Here is a 12,474-nt window from a genome sequence, read left to right as displayed (position 1 = left end):
TTGTGGATGCTCTTAAGGTGAGCAACAGTATTATGTCATGTGGGTGTCCTAGTAGATGTCCCAGTATTTAAGTGATGGCAGAGATGCAGGACTAATTTACTTTCCTAAATAAACAACCTCTACTCCTTTTGTAAATGTTCACTTTGTAAAGTAAATGTTAGAAAGGTGAAGCTGTAAGCTCGTATTGCCCAGTCTTTCTTCACATGGTTGGGTGTTTAAAGTAGGGATAGACCGATTATCGGCAAGGCCGATATATCTGGGGTCGATATGCACTTTCCCCGATATATCGGTATCGGCCCTGGAACTGGCCGATATTGCCGATATTTTTGTGACGTCATTCTGCCTTCTTAGGCTGCCTACCTCGCCTTGGACAGCCTCGTCTGGAGTCGAGACTAGTCTCACGGGAGTGTATCACAGCCATACACCCACCCACAGCAGCCCGATGCCAGCCACCCACCTCCACAGGCCCTGTACTAGCCAGCCACCCACAGCCCCTGTGCCAGCCACCCACCCACCACAGGGTGCCAGCCAGCCACCCACAGGCCCTGAGCCAGCCAGCCACCCACCACAGGGTTCCAGCAAGCCAGCCACCCACCACAGGGTGGCAGACAGACAGCCACCCACCACAGGGTGCCAGCAAGCCAGCCATTAAGCATTAAACAAGAATTAAAATGTTCAGCACGAGATTTGTGTCAAAAATTTTCATTATTTTTCAAAACTTTCAATGTACAAAATATCGGCCGATACGTTGTGACCAAAATATCGGTATCTGCCCTGAAAAAACCATATCGGTCTATCCCTAGTTTAAATTGAAGCAAATTCACTAACATACTCTTTGCTAGGGGTTCCTTTAGTAAACTGGCCCCAATGTAATATGTGCTTAAATTAATCTATATAAAAAATACTTTGTCTAATGTATAAAAACTGAAAGAATGAACAGAGGTAAAATCTTGCATTAGCTCAACGTTTAATTAAATTTAGTTCTACCCAATTCATATTGCCTAGGATTTATTAAATTGCTATTGTCTCTTAATTTTCAGGCAATGGACCATTTGATAGAAGACCTGACATGCTCTGTTTGTTTCAACATATATGATGACCCTCGAATTCTAAAATGCTCGCATACATTTTGCAAAAACTGTTTGGAAAATATAATCTGGTCTTCTGATAGCTATGTTTGGAGAATTTCTGTTGGGAGGCTAAAATGTCCAACTTGCAGAGGGATTACAGATGTCTCAGTAGGTATTCATACTCTGCCTATAAATTTTGCCCTCAAATCCATTGTCGAAAAATTTAAAAGCAACAACCATTTCAGTGTTCGAACCTGTCCAGAGCATCAGGGAAAACAGTTAAAATTGTTTTGTCTCAAAGATAGAAAGTTAATCTGTGATCAGTGTTGTGAGGACCAGCATCAGGACCATTCCACTGAAGAACTAGAAAGAGCCTACAGAATAGAACGAAAGACAGCTTCTAAACTGTTGGCCATTCTTCGTGAAAAGAATTTCACAGGTGTATCCACTGTCATCAAAGCACTGGAAGAACAGCTGGAAGAATGCAAAACAATTATACAAGAAGATAAGAAGGAGGTTTTCAACTTTTTTGATAAAACAATTGAGATGTTTGAGCGGAAGAAACAAGATCTTCTTGCAGCCCTAAATGATCTTGATCAAAAATTAGTTGATGTTTATGCTCCAAAAATAGAGGCAATGAGACAAATACAAGATGAAGAACTGGATCTTATATCTTTGACCAGTACCACACAAGATGAACAATCTCCCTTTGCATACTTGGACAATATCCACACCATAGAAAAAGGGATGGAAGCTTTAAAAAAACAACAGCTATGTTCTGTTCCGGCTGTTCAAATCCGTCCCAGGGTTAGGCAGATAATAAAGAATCAGTGGATTAAAAACAGCATTCCTGATGCACATAGACAGCCCACTCCAAAATTTGAATTCCGGTTCAATGCCACGCGTACTTCTAACTTTTCATTCACATGGACTTTATTTGTGATGCTTTTAATTTTTTCTCTGATGGCATTGCTCTGTTTGGTCTATCCAGATATGCTGCCTAAATTTACAAATTGGTATGAAAGCTACTTTTTAAAAACTATGGAACCAGTTCTCGGATGTTTTGGGATTCAGATGTTTACGGTCAAGTCAACTTCCCAGAGGATGACAAAACAATTTCTTGACTTTGTTTCCTATTTATATTCTTTACCCAGTACATACTTTTATTGATTGTACAATCTCACACATAAATTTGCTTTGGGGATTCTAGGCCAATGACTTCAGAATGTTCCAGCTTTAAAGAAACCTAACCTGGGAGACATAGGCTGCCATTATAGACCACCTTGTGAGAATGCCAGTTCCCAGGTCATCCCATTAACTTTTATACTTTGAATCATCTGTGGACCTGGAACAGGCTTGCAAATTAAAAGGTCAGGTTAACGATCAAACTAATCTTCAAAGTACAACTGTCATTAACATAAGCATTAAAAAACAGCAGTACTTTTAAAGTACTGTACAACTGTCAGTAAATAAGCATTTTAAATTGCCTGCAGTACTTTAAAAGAATTAAAGTGTACGTAACACAAGCAATCTAAATTAATTGCAGTCCTATAATGTACATCTTTTTGTTAACATAGGGATTCTAAACTGTCTGCAATACTTTAAGATGGAACTCTAGCCTTTCATTCTTGGGTGGTAGGCTTTTATTGCAGTTGAGACTAGGCACATCTCTCCTGCAATAAAAAACATCCTACCTGCCTGCCAGCAATGATTATTTATCAGTGTTCCCTGAGCTGCAAATGTACAGCTCTGTGTACATTCTCAGCATTCTTTGGTGTCAGGATGAAGCAAGATGGCTGCAGATGCAAACCTCGAAGAATGGATGAAGATGGCTGCACCAGAAGGGAGATCACCTCTCTGAATCAGAGCTATTTTCTGAAAGCAAAATACCTCAGAGAGTAAAATAATTGTAGTTCAAAACTTTTTTTTTTATGTCATATATTACTGCAAATTTCAGTAAATGATACACTAAAGTTAATTGTAGGGCACAAAACTCAATAAATTACTAAATTCTTCCATAGGTGACACTTTAAAAGCCCCTCTATAGGTCATCCACTTAGCACTATAGGGGAGGTCTAGTGCTAAAAATATTGCTCTCACTGTGGCGTGTGCAGCGATATGTAACATGTGTATCGCAATTAGCGTTTTCATGCGTAAGCGCCCTCAACACATGCGTTTATCTATATATGTGGGGGTGAGGGGGCCTCAAAAAACATTTTTTTTTTTGGGGGGGGGGGGTTATATGCTTGGGTGTTACTTAAATTTTTTACTATTTAAAAATTAAAAAAACATTTTCCTAGCTTTTTTTTTTTTTCTTCACATAGGGGACAAACAGTCCCCGATGTGATGATTTTTTGGTGACTGGTTTTCTTTAATGAAACATCCAGGGTCAAAAAGACCCTGAATATCTCTGCTGTTCTACACTGAATGTATTGCAATGCAGATCTAATTGCATTACATTATTTTCCGATCATACTAGCCAGGGACACTGAAAGATGGACTCGGAAGGGACATCAAAGACGTTCCTTACTGGGTCATGAACTAACTTCCTCTATTTTACCCGTCGGCACCCACTATGTTGGTCCCAAGCACGCAGATGAGCAAGCGGAGCCCAGGAGACATGGGGTGGCGCTGTTACCAAGGGTGTGTTGAAGCAATTGGGTTGCAGCGCAGCCGCCCCGAATGCTTCCACCTGACAGGCAGTGGCTGTAGCTACTGGGAAAGTTTGTCAAACCACAGACCTTGCAACGAAAGGGTTAAAGTACAACTGTCGGCTAAAAGTATTCTAAACTGTCAGCAGTAGTATGATTGTAGACCTATTTAACAAAATTCCTCAGTTTGACTATCTTTACATTTAGCATTTTCGTCATTGAGAACATGTGCCTCTAACCTTGATCACTTGTGCAATAATTATGTAATTGTATTACTATTATACGGTTTTTATCCTACTAAAATAAGACTTTTAAGAGTCTCATCTTATATTAGTAATTCTTTTTTAGAAAATGTTAGTTTAGCAAATTTTATTCAGGCTTGTCTGGTAATTACCAGTTTATACTTGGCACAGGCCAGTGTGAAAAGGAGAAATCCTGGATCCAGTAAGGACAGGTGCTGCCCACTACTTCTCCCTGCTCCAACAATGTTTTTAGGGTCAGTCAGTTGTACCCTACAAAAAGCATTCCTACTTTGTACACTTCAAATGAGAGTTTTACTAACCCCTGCCCCAGTGCTAAACACCTCAGTAGGAACAAGGTTCATGGAGCTGATTTAAACTGTATTCAACAAAATAGTTAAGCAATCGTTTTAGCTATCATGGATAGGTTCCCCATTCATAAACAGCTTGCTTATTATTGTGATTTTGTGATTGGTCAACAGCAATCTTATGGTACCTAGCTGTAGTCAGTCACAGATCACAACCATCTGTGCCATCCATAACAGGTTGTTTGATTAACCAATCATAGTGATTATATGATACCTGGTTACCAATAACAGTAATTGCTGTGTCCGTGCTCTCCTAACATGGAAGAGGCATAATCACGTATAAACACAGTACGTAATTGGGCCTGCAGCTACGCACGCCGCAGTAAACTTACTGCTGCGGGACGGCAAGTGGTTTAAAATTAACCACCACGAAGCATAGAGACTTTCTGTGCATTGTGGTGTAATAAACCACTTGTATTGTAGTGCTGTTCAAAGTGGACGAATCAGTGTTGAGGGCGCTGAAGTCAGAGATGCATGAGGATGGGTTTTAACTCCTAATTTTAGAAGATTGCTCTACCGCTACCAGGGAATTCCCGGTGTTCCCTGGAGCAGTCTTAAAATATATAGTGTGTGTGTGTACAGTATCTCACAAATGTGAGTACAACCCTCACATTTTTGTAAATATTTTATTATATCTTTTCATGTGACAACACTAAAGAAATGACACTTTGCTACAATGTAAAGTAGTAAGTGTACAGCTTGTATAACAGTGTAAATTTGCTGTCCCCTCAAAATAACTCAACACACAGCCATTCATGTCTAAACCGCTGGCAACAAAAGTGAGCAGACCCCTAAGTGAAAATGTCCAAATTGGGCCAAATTAGCTATTATTCCTCCCGATGTCATGTGACTCGTTAGTGTTACAAGGTCTCAGGTGTGAATGGGGAGCAAGTGTGTTAAATTTGGTGTTATCCCTCTCACTCTCTCATACTGGTCACTGGAAGTTCAACATGGCAAAGAACTGTGAGAATATGAAAAAAATGTTGCTCTACATAAAGATGACCTATGCTATAAGAAGACTGCCAAGACCCTGAAACTGAGCTGCAGCACGGTGGCCAAGACAATACAGCAGTTTAACAGGACAGGTTCCGCTTCGAACAGGCCTCGCCATGGCTGACCAAAGAGGTTAAGTGCAGATGTTTAGCGTCATATCCAGAGGTTGTCTTTGGGGAATAGACAACATGAGTGCTGCCAGCATTGCTGCAGAGGTTGGAGGGGTCAGCCTGTCAGTGCTCAGCCCATATGCCGCACATTGCATGGCTGTCGTCCCAGAAGGAAGCCTTTTCTAAAGATGATGCACAAGAAAGCCCGCAAACAGTTTGCTGAAGACAAGCAGACTAAGGACATGGATTACTGGAACCATGTCCTGTGGTCTGATGAGACCAAGATAGTTATTTGGTTCAGATGGTGTCAAGCGTGTGTCGCGGCAACCAGGTGAGGTGTACCAAGACAAGTGTGTTTTGCCTACAGTCAACCATGGTGGTGGGAGTGTCATGGTCTGGGGCAGCATGAGTGCCGCCGGCACTGGGGAGCTAAAGTTCATTTAGGAAACCATGAATGCCAACATGTACTGTGACATACTGAAGCAGAGCATGATCCCCTCACTTTGGAGACTGGGCTTCAGGGCAGTATTCCAACATAATGACCCCAAACACACCTCCAAGACAACCACTGTCTTGCTAAAGAAGTTGAGGGTAAAGGTGATGGACTGGCCAAGCATGTCTCCAGAACTAAACACTATTGAGCATCTGTGGGGCATCTTCAAACAGAAGGTGGAGGAGTGCAAGGTCTCTAACATTCACCAGCTCTGTGATGTCGTCATGGAGGGGTGGAATAGCACTCCAGTGGCAACCTGTGAAGCTCTGGTGAACTCCAAGCCCAAGAGGGTTAAGGCAGTGCTGAAAAATAATGGTAGTCACACAAAATATTGGGCCCAATTTTTAAATTTCCACTTAGGGGTGTACTCGCTTATGTTGCCAGTGGTTTAGACATTAATGGCTGTGTGTTGAGTTATTTTGAGGGGACAGCAAATTTACACTGTTTACAAGCTGTACACTCACTACTTTACATTGTAGCAAAGTGACATTTCTTCAGTGTTGTCACATGAAAAGATATAATAAAAATTTACAAAATGTGAGATACTGTATGTGTGTGTGTGTGTGTGTGTGTGTGTGTATGTATGTGTATACAAATCAAGCATAAGTCCAGTAAGTTTATTGATCACAATGAGATCAGAAAGTAAAGCCAACGCATTTTCAGGAGCTCACAAATCCTGCTTCATGAGGGCTTATATGCTGGTAATCGTTAAAGTGATCGTCTTTTTTTCTCTATTGTTCATTGACCGATGCAGCTCCACAGTGGGGATCGAAAGTTTGGGCACCCCAGGTAAAAATTTGTATTATGTGCATAAAGAAGCCAAGGAAAGATGGAAAAATCTCAGGCAGCAAATTACAGATTAGACATTCTTATAATATGTCAACAAAAGTTAGATTTTATTTCCATCATTTACACTTTCAAAATAACAGAAAACAAAAAAATGGCATCTGCAAAAGTTTGGGCACCCTGCAGAGTTAATATCTTGTACTGCCCCCTTTGGCAAGTATCACAGCTTGTAAAAACTTTTTGTAGCCAGCCAAGAGTCTTTCAATTCTTGTTTGAGGTATCTTTGCCCATTCTTCCTTACAAAAGTCTTACAGTTCTTTGAGATTTCTAGGCTGTCTGTCATGCACTGCTCTTTTAAGGTCTATCCATAGATTTTCAATTATGTTAATGTCATGAGATTGTGAAGGCCATGGCAAAACCTTCAATTTACGCCTCTTGATGTAATCCCCCGTGGATTTCGAGGTGTGTTTAGGATCATTATCCATTTGTAGAAGCCATCCTCTCTTTAACTTCAGCTTTTTCACAGATGGCATCAAGTTACCATCCAAAATTTGCTGAAATTTTATTGAATCCATTTTTCCTTCAACTCGTGAGATGTTCCCTGTGCCACTGGCTGCAATACAACCCCAAAGCATGATTGATCCACCCCCATGCTTAACAGTTGGACAGAGGTTCTTTTCATTAAATTCTGTGCCCCTTCTTCTCCAAACGTACCTTTGCTCATTCCGGCCAAAAAGCTAAATTTTAACCTCATCGGTCCACAGAACTTGTTTCCAAAATGCATCAAGCTTGTCTATATGTTCATTTGCAAGTTCAAACGCTGGTTTTTGTGGTGAGGACGTTGAAGAGATTTTCTTCTGATGACTCTTCCATGAAGACCATATTTGTACAAGTATCTCTTTATAGTGGAATAGTGTACCACAACTCCAGTGTCTGCCAGATCTTTCTGGAGGGATCATGCAGTCAAACGTGGGTTTTGAATTGTTTTTCTCACAATCCTGCAAGCTGTTTTGTCTGATATTTTTCTTGGTCTTCCAGATCTTGCTTTAACTTCCACTGTTCCTGATGACTGCCATTTCTTAATTACATTCTGAACAGAGGATATTGACATCTGAAAAAGCTTTGCTATCTTCTTATAGCCTTCTCCAGCTTTGTGAGCGTCAACTATTTTCAGTTTCAGCTTTCTAGACAATTGCTTAGAAGATCCCATGGTGCTGATTGTTGGGGCAAGGTCAGATGAGTCTGGGCATTTAAAACCTTTGAGATTGACATCACCTGGTCTTCCCAGACGATGATTGAGAACAATCCATGACACTGGCAGGTCTCAGCCTTGCAAAGGGGGCAGGCAGTGCATGCTATAAATTTTGCAGGGTGCCCAAACTTTTGCAGATGCCATTTTTTTGTTTTCTGTCATTTTGAAAGTGTCAATGATGGAAATAAAATCTAACTTTTGTTGAAATATTATAAGAATGTCTAATCTGTAATTTGATGCCTTTTGGAGATTTTTCCATCTTTCCTTGGCTTCTTTATGCACATTAATACAAATTTTTACCTTGGGTGCCCAAACTTTCGATCCCCACTGTATATCTTCTTGACCATTGGTTATGGTGCCCCCTACAGGAGTAGGACACTAGGCAGGAAACAAATTTACCATGCCTATGGGGCAGTCTCTGCAGGCATACACCCACACACTCTGCTAAAGCCCTCAGTTTCTGCCTAGTATAGGAGTAGGATCTAGTTCCCTGCTGGGACTTCGATCTTAGCTGTTTGTTTTTGGGAACCTTTTTTGTAAGACTTTAATTTTTAGTTAGTGTTCCTGAGAGAACTACAAGCAACAACCGGCTGGGTTTCGGACTGGATATCATAGATCCTAAGGTCTCCCAGCCTGGTCAGTGTAATGTTCTGGTACCTTTGGGAACCCTAATTACTCTTTCATAAGTGTATGCGCCCCACCATTCTCTTTTGGTAAGGTGCGCATACACCTTTAAGACTGATGCTGTCATCACTGAGCGCCGGACTGGATGGCTATTTAGATCGCCGGCTCTCACTCACATGTGTTCGTTCAAACTGCTTTGTGCCTTGATGCTAACCTGTCTTGAAGCTCTCATGCTTGCAAGCATACCTCGCTGTCGGAACCACGCTGCGCTGATCCCTGTATCCCACTACCGGATCATCCGCTCTTGCCGAATCTCTCCTCTACTGCATTGCTATTAGTGATAAGTACCCCACAGGGGAAACCTCTATAACTTTCATACTAAAGCTTACACTATCTAGCTCTGCATACTAAGGACTATTACTACATCTGCATTATCTAAGATTGCTAGCTCTTGAGCCTACTACCACCTGTTCTTGCACTGGGTTGATCTCTCTTGTATGTCCACCTGCTACTCTGTCATCTGCTACCATACATGATTGCTAAACCTATCTGCATCCCATCTGCTACTATCTTACTTTCAAGAACATTTCCTTTCAAGTGTCTGTCATCTACCATCTCTACCCAACCTGTCTCTTCAGCCTATCATTACTGTGTTACTATATACATAAGTCACTCTAGGAAACATCTTATTGAGTGTGTGTATTTACTTGCTGAATTGAGATCATCCACACATGATGAGTCATTGAGAGTTGGGATTGGTGTCTCAGCGTTTCTCTACATGACTATTGAAGTGGAATATTTCTGCAGCTGAAAATCCACATCATACATAAAACGCAGGAGCGTTACAGATTGAACGAACCACAAGTGGATTCAGCAGAAATAACCACTCAGGTGACACAATTAAAACAGCAAGTAACTGCGTTAATACACGCACTTGCTGAATTAAAAGAAGACAATCAGGCTCTGTCGCAGCAGGTAATTAGACTGACACAACTTACCACTGCTCAGTCCCCTGAACCCAAAATAAATCCTCCTTTGGTATTTACAGGCGATCGCAAAAAATTTCGCGAATTTAAAAACGCATGTGAGTTACTTTTCTTGCTAAAACCCCGTACCTACCTTACTGATCACATTAAGGTTTGTACTATTATTTCTTACCTAACAGGCGATCCTCGGGCCTGGGCAGACTCTCTTTTTGAGAAAAGCGATCAGCTTCTCAACTCCTATGCCTTGTTCCTAGCAGAACTCACTAGCCTATATGATGATCCCAATAGGCAGAGTACTGCCGATCTTCAATTAAGATCCTTGAAACAAGGTGGGAGACCTGTAGAAGACTTTGTCGCAGAATTCAAGAGATGGACCCTTGATTCAGAATGGAATGATGCATCTCTGAAAACCCAATTTAGGCTTGGCCTATCAGAGGCCGTTAAAGACGAGCTCGCCCGAGCGGATCTGCCAAAAACCCTGGATGCATTGATACAACTCAGTATCACCATAGATAGAAGACTACGAGAAAGAAAGGCTGAGAAAATGGGAATGCCATTATCCAGTTCTTCTCGGATTTCGGCCGTTGACCCCGTTCCTATGAAGGTAGGAACCATACGCCCACCTCTATCAATTATGGAAAGAGCCAGAAGACGATCTGGTAATCTCTGCTTGTACTGTGCATCCCCGGATCACAAGATAAACGTCTGTCCCCTAGTCTACAAAAAGAAGGGTGAGTGTTCACATGTCCTCCTAGGGGGATTGACAACTTCAATCACTAACCCTTATCTTTCTGTTTGCTTAACATTACAGTGGGACCAGAACAGGATTACTACTAAGGCCATGATTGACACAGGATCTTGTGGAAATTATATTGACATACGTTTTGCTGCTTTAAATAAAGTTCCTATTATTTCTAAACTTAAACCTGTCTCAGTGAGTCTTATTAACGGTGTTCCTTTATCCTCTGGTCCGATCACTGATCAGACACAGGCACTCCTAGTCACTACTAACGGGTCTCATATGGAGACCACTACCTTCGATCTAATACCTTCACCCCACTTTCCTATTGTTTTGGGACTTCCCTGGTTGCACACACATCAACCAACCATAGATTGGAAGGAACGGACCCTGACCTTCCTCTCTTGCTATTGCGAGGGTACGTGTAACCTCCCGTCTTTCGGGAAGATCCTGTCTGTGGTGACAGATGAGATTGCACCACTATGTTATCAGGATCTCTCTGAGGTTTTTCTTGAGAAAAATGCTCAAGCACTACCTCCCCATCGAGACTATGATTGTAGCATTGATCTACTCCCAAATAGCAAATTGCCGTTCGGTCATGTTTATCCTCTTTCACAGGATGAACTTTCCCATCTCAAAGACTATTTGGATGAGAATTTGGAAAAAGGTTTTATTAGACCTTCCACTTCTTCCACAGCAGCAGGACTCTTTTTTGTCAGCAATAAGGACTCAAGTCTCAGGCCTATCATCGACTATAAGCAATTGAATGCTATTACAATAAAAGATCGCTATCCTCTACCGCTTATCCCTGAGCTCATTGAGCAGGTGCGTGGAGCTACCTATTTTTCAAAATTGGACCTGAAAGGAGCATACAATCTCATTCGAATCCATGATGGACACGAGTGGAAGACTGCATTCAGAACCAGATATGGATTGTTCGAATATCTTGTAATACCATTCCGGCTATGCAACGCCCCTGCAGTTTTTCAACGATTTATAAACGATATTTTCAGAGACTTACTAGATGTCTGTGTTGTGGTATATCTGGACGATATACTTATATATTCACGATCCCTGTCTGAACACATAAGACATGTAAGACTAGTATTATCGAGATTGCTTGCACACAACCTTTATGTGAAACTGAAAAAATGCTTGTTCCATAAAGAAGAGGTACTCTTTCTAGGCTACATCATATCCAAAACAGGAATCGAGATGGACATGAGTAAGATATCCTGCATTCAGGATTGGCCTACACCAACCACACGCAAGGCGCTACAGCGATTCCTTGGATTTTCGAATTTCTACAGGAAGTTCATTAGAAACTTCTCTGCCATTGTGAGACCCCTCACACAGCTCACTAGCATTAAAAAACCATTCAAATGGTCAGATAAAGAAAATAAAGCTTTTCACCTGTTAAAGACAAGGTTTACTTCTGCTCCCATACTACGCCATCCAGACCCATCCCTCCAATACATTCTGGAAGTAGATGCGTCAAACATGGCAGTATGAGCAATACTCTCCCAACGACCAACTCACACTTCACCACTTCATCCAGTCGCCTTTTTTTCTAAATCCCTAAGCAGTCCCGAGATAAATTACCCCGTGGGTGAAAAGGAACTGCTTGCTATAAAATTGGCTCTGGAGAATTGGCGACATCTACTCGAAGGCACCCAATTACCAATACTTATATACACGGACCATAAAAATCTCCAATATCTTCAGACTAACAAAACTCTCTCTCACCGACAGGTACGATGGTCACTATTCTTTCTAAGGTTTAACTTCCTAGTGACCTACACACCTGCAGATAAGAACAAAAAGGCGGATGCACTATCACGACTAACTGAAGAAAACTACTTCGAAATCCCTTCTGTTCCTATAATACCTCACAAACGCATTATTGGAGTTGTCCGTTCCTTGAAGGAAGAGGTTTTGCATGGTATAAGTTTGGATTCACCCCCACCACAACTAAATACTGATGCAGAAGGCTTCCTCTACTACAACGACAAACTTTACATACCACCTACCATACGCACCAAGATCTTGGAATTATCGCATGATGTGCCTATGGCAGGACATATGGGTATGACAAAGACTCTTAATCTGATTACCAGGCAATTCTGGTGGCCTGACATGAAAACATCTATACAAAAATTCGTC

At 41.4% G+C, this 12,474-nt stretch overlaps 1 protein-coding gene across 1 annotated transcript; it reads left to right on the top strand.

Annotated features, from left to right (window-relative positions):
* Positions 1-1,043: 1,043 nt before the first annotated feature.
* TRIM59 (tripartite motif containing 59) lies at positions 1,044-2,240 on the top strand (the record flags this gene model as incomplete). The annotated part of the gene is made up of 1 exon (XM_082252057.1): positions 1,044-2,240. The coding sequence occupies one exon, from the start codon at positions 1,044-1,046 to the stop codon at positions 2,238-2,240; it is 1,197 nt and encodes a 398-aa protein (XP_082108183.1).
* Positions 2,241-12,474: the final 10,234 nt, after the last annotated feature.

The sequence above is a fragment of the Pelophylax lessonae genome, assembly GCF_965119305.1.
Source record: "Pelophylax lessonae genome assembly, chromosome: 3".
Lineage (NCBI taxonomy): Eukaryota > Metazoa > Chordata > Amphibia > Anura > Ranidae > Pelophylax > Pelophylax lessonae.
This window is presented reverse-complemented; position numbering and strand designations above follow the sequence as displayed.